Source organism: Meleagris gallopavo, chromosome 13 (genome assembly GCF_000146605.3).
Source record: "Meleagris gallopavo isolate NT-WF06-2002-E0010 breed Aviagen turkey brand Nicholas breeding stock chromosome 13, Turkey_5.1, whole genome shotgun sequence".
Lineage (NCBI taxonomy): Eukaryota > Metazoa > Chordata > Aves > Galliformes > Phasianidae > Meleagris > Meleagris gallopavo.
Window position 1 is genome coordinate 12,071,629 of NC_015023.2, and position 7,623 is coordinate 12,079,251.

The following is a 7,623-nucleotide window of genomic DNA, read 5'->3' on the forward strand; positions in this document are numbered from 1 at the left end:
GGGATGAAAGGATGGAGCACAGCCCTGCTGAAAAGGACCTGGGGGTACCGGTGGCTGGCAGCTGGGCAATGTGCCCTCGCAGCCCAGAAAGCCAACTGTATCCTGGGCTGCATCCAAAGCAGCAAGGCCAGACCCAATAGCGGCCTTTCAGTATCTAAAGGGGCTGGAAGAAAGAAGGGGACAGACTCTTCAGCAGTCTGTTGTGACAGGACAAGGGGATATGGGTTCAAACTAAAAGAGGGGAGCTGAGGAAGAAGTTCTTTGCACTCAGGGCGGTGAGGCGGTGGCACAGGCTGCACACAGAGCTGGTGCTGCCCCATCCCTGCAGACAGCCAAGGTCAGGGAATGGGGCTGTGAGCACTGCTGGAGCTGTGGGTGTCCCTGCTCAGCGCAGGGAGTGCGAGCAGATGGCCTTTAGGGTCCCTTCCCACTCAAACCATCCTATGACTGTATTAGCTGGCTAGCGAGGCAGGGGCACAGTGAGAATGGAGAGATGGACATGCTGTCGTATAAGAGAGAGGAATCATAAAAGAGCTAGGACTTAAAATGAAGACTTATCCCCAAGAGCTTACCAGTGCAGAGCCAAGTCCTACATGCCCATTGAACCACATGAAGAGTTTGTCTGACCAAACTGATTCCATCCCCCTTCCAATATCTATGGTCTCAGGACTGGTCAAAGTCCATAGTGACAGCAGCAAAGGCAGCACTGCTGGAAGCTGTGTGGCTGCAAAGCCTGCTCTGCTTTATTAGCAGGTTATGAGTCCCTAACTGACACTGATGAAGAGAAACACTGAGGTTCCCTTTCTGTGCGAGAGACTTGTAAGGCTGCTGTGCGTTTGCACTGTGTGTGCCAGCAGCTCTGCAGTGTGTATCGTGTGGTTCCTACATGGGATCCTGCTGTGGTTACGGTTTGCATCAGCCTCTGTGCATCTCTTCTCATGCTGTGCTGTGGCTCTCAGGATTTTGGAGGCCTTGCACCATAGATTATTTTTGCTGAGTTGGCAGGCTTGGATTCTCTGGAGCACGTGCATGCTTCTCAACAGCTTTGTAAACAGAGAGCAAGGCCTTTACTATGGCCATGGGGGTCACTGGTGCTGCAGATGAGGTCAGAATGATCTGATACACCTTCTTGTTGTAAAGTTTTAGATAAATCAACTTTCAGTTTGCAATCTACAATCCCAGAGTACATCTTGGTTGTAATCTTACTGTGCTGGGGAGAAATGAGGCCATAGAGTATTTTTGGACTACAAATAAATGGAATCCAGTGGAGAATGAATGCAGAGCTTTGTGAGTTGCCAAGTTTTCAGGTCATCAGGTTCCATTTTGCTGTTCTTTACAAAATAACAGTGAACTCCTTAAAGGATATCCTTGCTTCAGCAACACCACCACCTCCTTCAAAAAACAGGGCAAATCTGTGTAATCTTTTCATGCTTGTGCTCTCCTGATGTCAGGCCATTTATTCTGTGGTCTCTCAGCTGACCTGTGTGATTTTGTAGGTGCTGAAGATGGCAGGTAGCTCAGCTCCTTGGATCGGCAGTGCTTACCTCTTCCTTCAGTCAACGTGCAAGACTATCATTCTGCCAAATCTCTACGAAAGTGCCCAGAAGAAGCCCTGCGTGTTCAAGGCACTGAAGCTGGCATTAGCAGGTACCCATCCTCTCTGATATATTTGCAAACTGAAAGTCTCATCTCTTCACATAGCAATGCCAAGCCTTTCTTTAATCCCCTACTCAAGGGTAAGGAATTCTGGTGCTTACTCTGCAAACCCAAGACACAGCTAACAGATAGGATGACTGCAATTTCATGCAATCTAGTCCATCTCTTCCACAATTTCAGGCTGTGATTTGAGTTTGGATGCAACTGGATGCAAAATCTTCACTGTCATTCATGCTAACATATCTCCCTCATAACTGAAATTGCTTAGCAATGTGTCCAGCTATTGCTCTTCATCTAATCAGCATACACTCATTGCTGTAGAAGCACTCAGGTGTGTTCAGCTGTTTGCCCATTTCATGAGTGATAAGAGTTATTAATCTGTCTGGATGGGTTATAGTCATGGGAACATCTTCTCTTTTGCCTGCAGTGTACTTCTGTAGGTCTCACTTCAGCTTATATCAGGATTCTGCATCAGCCACAGACTGTGCTTATTTATTCCTTAAAAGGCTACACAGAAGACTCTCCAAAGGTTTACAGTCAGTTTATGCTTAAGAGATTCCTGCCTTTATGCAGAGCTCTCTCACATAGTCTGTTGGAGTGAGCCAGGGGGAAGAAGGAGATGAAGCAATAAACAAAGGGAAAAAGGGGAGACGTTTCATAATCAGTGTGCAGTGTGGTGGTGGTGCAAGCCACCAAATGGGGCACGAGGCAGTGGTGGCATTGGGTAGGAGTGGGGGCAGCCGAGGTGCCAGCAGGAACCATCCCTGGGCCACCAGCAGGGCTTGGTCTTGGAGGCACCTGTCACAGACTTGAGATCAAGATGGCTCCATGCCAGGCATCAGCACCATCATTCCCAGCAGTACTCCTCTGCAGCCCCTGGACACCTCCTCAGAGGAGCCCCCCACCACCTACTTGGACAGCAAGATCTCCATTCCCAAGAACAAGATGTACTCTCGCTTCAGCTTCTGCAAGCTCTGGGCTTTCATGAGGCCAGGCTTTCTCATGAGTGCTACCTACCTTGATCTGAGCAACACTGAGTTGGATTTGCAGTCTCGCCATTGCAGGACTTAAGCTGAACACAGCCATCAGACTGCTGCTGCAGCAGCTGGCTGCCTGGCTCAGCATGATGCTGACCTGCTCCATAGCCACCATGTCCACCTCCTTGTGACTGAGGGAAACGAAGGAAAAGTACAAGCTGTGGAAGCAGGGATGGGTGGACTGGGAGGAGTATAGCGATGCTGTCTGGATGTGAAGGGATGGGATCAGGGAAGCTAAGATACAGGTGGAATTAAACTTGGCAAGGGATGTGAAAAACAACAAGGGATTCTCCAGATGGAAGGGATGGATGAAGGACTGCGTACTCCCTCTGCTAAAGGAGAATGGAGAACTGGCCTCCTCAGACATGGAAAAGGCTGAGGTACTTAACAAGGTCTTTGCCTCAGCCGTCACTGCCAGTCAGGCTTCTTTCACCTCTTGTGTCACTGAACTTCTAGGTGGGGGTCAGGAAGCAAAATCCCTCCAACTGTAGGAGCAGAGGAAGTTGGAGACCACCTCACAAGGCTGAATGTGTACAAGTTTGTGGGGCCATATGCATATGCGATATGCATTCCAGGTTCTGAAGGAACTGGCTGCTGTGGTTGCCAAGCTGTTCTCCGTCATATATGAAAAGTCACGGCTGTCATGCAAAGTCCACAGCAACTGGAAAAAGGGAAACATCATTCCTATTTTTAAGAAAGGGAGAAAGGAAGATCTGGAGAACTACAAGGCAGTGAGACTCATCTCTGTGCCTGGGAAGATGATAGAACAGATCCTCTTGGAAGACTTGTTAAGGCACATGTTAGATGAGACAGCCAGTGTGGCTTCCCTAAGTGCAGGTTGTGTCTGATGAATTTGGTGGCCTTCTATAGTGGAGTGACAACATCAGTGGACAAAGGAAGGGCAACTGATGTCATCTGCCTGGACTTGTGCAAGGCTTTTGACATAGTCCCGCACTGCATCCTTATCTCTAAGTTGGAGAGAGATACCAGATTTGAAGGCTTGACTATTCTGTGGATAAGGAATTGGTTGGATGGTCACAGCCAGAGGTTTCTGGTCAATGGCTGTGTGTCTTGGCAGGTAGCAAGTTAAAACTGAACTCTGGCAACCCGGAAATACAGTGTATCAAGGGAAATTATTATCTCCCTCTGCTTAGCACTCATTAGTCCACATCTAGAATACTGTACCCAGTTTTGGTCCCTGCAGTACAAGAAAGACATTGATAACATGGAATGAGTTCAGCAGGGGGCCACCAAGATGCTTGGTAAGGAGATGCTGAGGAGCCAGACCTGTTCACCCTGGAGAAGAGAAGGATTTGGGGAGCACCCACCACCAGCCTGCCAGTACCTACAGGGAGGCTAGCAGGGAGAGAACGGTGCACTCTGATGGTGGTATGTGGGAAATGTAGGCATGCAGGCATAAATGGAAACAAGGTAGACATTGGATAACAGGTCAAACATTTTCCTCTCGAGGACAAGTTGCCCAGTTGTGTGTTCTCTGTCCTGGCATGGATAAAGCCCTCAGAAACTTGGTCTGACTTCAGAACTGACTCTGTTTGCAAAGGAGGATGGGCTAGCGACTTCCTGGGCTTCCTTCCAACTTGAACTGTCTTGTGAATTATCCTACTTTATGAATGTTTACTTAAACACATTTATGTAGGAGGATTGCAGTTGGTATGAAAAATACTTGATTTCTACTACAGAAATATTATTTCCTTTTTTTTGAAGGCTATTTTTTAAATGAGTGATAGCCAACAGAAGTTATTAAATGAGTGATAGCCAACAGAAGTTATTTTCTGACTTTAACAGGCACAATTACATTAGCATCAGTTGTACTTAAACGTATTTACATCCAAAAAAAATCCTGAGATACAGATAGCCATGAAAGTATGTTTCTCTTCCTACCTTTGCACCAAGCTGACTGTAGACTAATAGTAATTTGAAGATTATAACATATTTACCCAGAACAGCTATCACACAGTGCTCTTTACCTATCATACAGCTGAGGTTGTAGTGTTTAACTAGGTTTACGCAATTATAATGTAATTTCTTCTGGCAGTCATCAGTTTAGCAAAGCTGGCTAGTTGATCCAGTGCAGGCCAGTTCCACATCTAAAGACGTGAAACAGCAGGAAGCCCAACAGATTTGTCCAGTTAGGCTCAATTTATGCCTGCTTTGTTTCAGTGGAATGTGCATCTGCTCACACATTTAAAGGAAAGCTCTCAGTAATGCTAAATGCTACCATGCTCATTCGTACCTAAAAAGGACATGGAATCTGAAGCTGTCAGAAGTTTCAGAAAGAAGCTGCTTTTGAAGTTGCTGCCTTGTACACCATTCAGAAAGGTTTCCATGTCTGTACAACTTTTCCCTACGCCAGCCCTCTTGCCCAGTTATGCAAGCTTTTGTTTAATTAGCACGCACAAAACACAAAGCATGAAGGAAGTAATAAAAATAAAAGGGTGTTTCTGATCAGCAATCCTGAACAGAATTAAAATGCTTCTCCTAAGCACATAGTCCAAGTTATGCATCTAGTCCAAACTAAAGCTTCTGATGCAACCAGCAGTCTGTAAACTCTGTAATACCACTGTTAGCACAGATTTTTAAAGGCTAGGTCATTTGTCCTAGCTAATGCAGAACACGCAGATCTGCTTTGCCTCAAGTATTCCTCTGGGCACATTTAAATAGTGGCATGATGTGTGGTTTAAAAATCATTGGTACAACGGTAGTCTGAGCAGATTCATCCATACTGCTCTGTTCAGGCCAGAAGCAGTACAGCCAGCCTACCACAGGCCAGTGCTGCAAGAGAGAGCGTAGAAGACAAGGTCAGTGTGCACAGCTAACCAAATTTAAGCTCTGCTGGGAGAAGGAAGGATGAATGCCCGACCTCTCTCTCTGTCGTCCATGTCTCTCATGCTCCATCCACACTGACTTCAGAAGGTACATCCTTGCCTTGTCCTCGCTGACATTTTACCGTGAATTCATTCTTTGTGCAAAGAAATTTAATGATGTCCAATCTGACAGCCAAAATTCTTGTGGGTGGGTCTGTCATGTAGCTGGGTCTGTCATTTGCCATTTGCGAGATGCACTGAAGGCAAAAGCCAGGAGCTATTTGTGGGCACAGGGCTGGGAAAGAAATGCTAGGTCTCCTTCCAAGACCTTTACCACTGCCTGAAACTCCAGCCATGGGGACAGAAATCTGGCTCAGAACTGAACTGAACTGTGCATTTTGGTGTATAAAATGTATATCTCTGTTGTGTACTGTTTTAATCTAACCATTTCTGCCCTAGAAGTGGAACCTCAAAATTAAAACCTCCCCCAGTGAGCTGCTTTGGGACAGTTACGTGGGCTGTAGTACTGAACAGCTTCTGCTGGATGCCACACTGCAGGGATTCATGGTCACAGGGCAGCAAAACCTAATCCTTTCCTCTTGGTTTTATATACAGGCTTTTCATCCCAGAGGACTTTATCACAGAGAGAAGACGATTCAAAAGCTACTCCATTGCAGGCTTGGTGGTGGATGGGAGTGGGTCTGGGTTGTCTGTCTCATGCCTGGATAGTGACTCTGCTCACTTCTCCCTGCCAGACTCCACCGGCAGTGTGAATGGTGTGGACATGCTCAAAGTGCACTGCAGCCACCCACACCTGATAGTCCAGCTCAAATTCTGCAAGCAGGAGAACTGCCGCCGCTTCCTGCAAAGTTACCGGGAAGGATTGCTCCAGAAGTCCCTCCAGAACCACCTCCAGCTCTCCTTGGCCATGACCACGGTGCCTCTAGAAATGGAGCTGAAGGCTGGCAATGAGCACCTGGACAACATGCTGAAGGATGAGGATCGCTGCCTAGAGTGCATCTACAGAGAAAAGGTGAATGGGAGAGGGAGGGAAGCCAAGCAGTAATGAGAAGCAGTAGCACAGGATGCAAAGTGGGTGCAAATTCTGCTCTGCTGCTGTGCACTGGGCTGCTAACTTCTCCTTCCTTCAGCTCTCAACTGTAATATGGAGAACAGCTCTGCCCTTCCACAGAAAAGATCTGGGCACTTTTCTCAAGGACCATAGAGTTACCTTTCTCCCCTGACTCGCACATCTCATCCTTAGCAATGGTAACTGTTCCTAAAATGAGCACGAGCAAAAACATCACACAATGCACCAACAGCTTATGACAGAGTAGGGACACGCAGCATTTGCTGCCAGCAGCAGCAGGCTGCTGTTCTGACAGCAGTGCCTCTCTCTCAAAGATGATATCTAGAGTCCATCTCATCTCACACTCTGACTAATCCTGCTAGCAAGAACAGGGGTCGGTACTGGAGCCCATCTTGTTTAATATCTTTATTGATGACCTAGATTAAGGGATTGAGTGCACCCTTAGTAAATTTGCAGATGACACCAAGTTGGGAGGTGGTGTGGATCTGCCTGAGGGTAGGGAGGCCCTTCAGAGGGATCTGGATAAGCTGGATCGCTGGGCTGAGGTGAATGGGATGAGGTTCAACAAGGCCAACTGTCGGGTCCTGCACTTTGGCCACAACAACCCCATGCAGCACTATAGGCTTGGGGACGAGTGGCTGGATGAGTGTGAAGAGGAAAGGGACCTGGGGGTGTTGGTTGGTGCTCGGCTGAACACGAGCCAGCAGTGTGCCCAGGTGGCCAAGAGGGCCAACGGCATCCTGGCCTGCATTAGGAATAGTGTGGCCAGCAGGAGCAGGGAGGTCATCATCCCCTGTACTCAGCACTGGTGAGGCCGCACCTCAAGTACTGTGTTCAGTGTTGGGCCCCTCACTACAGGAGAGATGTTGAGGCCCTGGAACGTGTCCAGAGAAGGGCAACGAAACTGGTGAGGGGTCTGGAGCACAAGTCTTATGAGAAGGGGCTGAGGGAGCTGGGATTGTTCAGTCTGGAGAAGAGGAGGCTCAGGGGAGATCTCACTGCACTCTACAACTTC

At 47.8% G+C, this 7,623-nt stretch overlaps 1 protein-coding gene across 1 annotated transcript; it reads left to right on the forward strand.

Moving 5' to 3' along the window:
• Nucleotides 1-1,468: 1,468 nt before the first annotated feature.
• On the forward strand, nt 1,469-7,045 carry LOC100542387 (tumor necrosis factor receptor type 1-associated DEATH domain protein-like). The gene is made up of 2 exons (XM_010717932.3): nt 1,469-1,647; nt 6,274-7,045. The coding sequence occupies exons 1-2, from the start codon at nt 1,506-1,508 to the stop codon at nt 6,582-6,584; spliced, it is 453 nt and encodes a 150-aa protein (XP_010716234.1). The 5' UTR covers nt 1,469-1,505; the 3' UTR covers nt 6,585-7,045.
• Nucleotides 7,046-7,623: the final 578 nt, after the last annotated feature.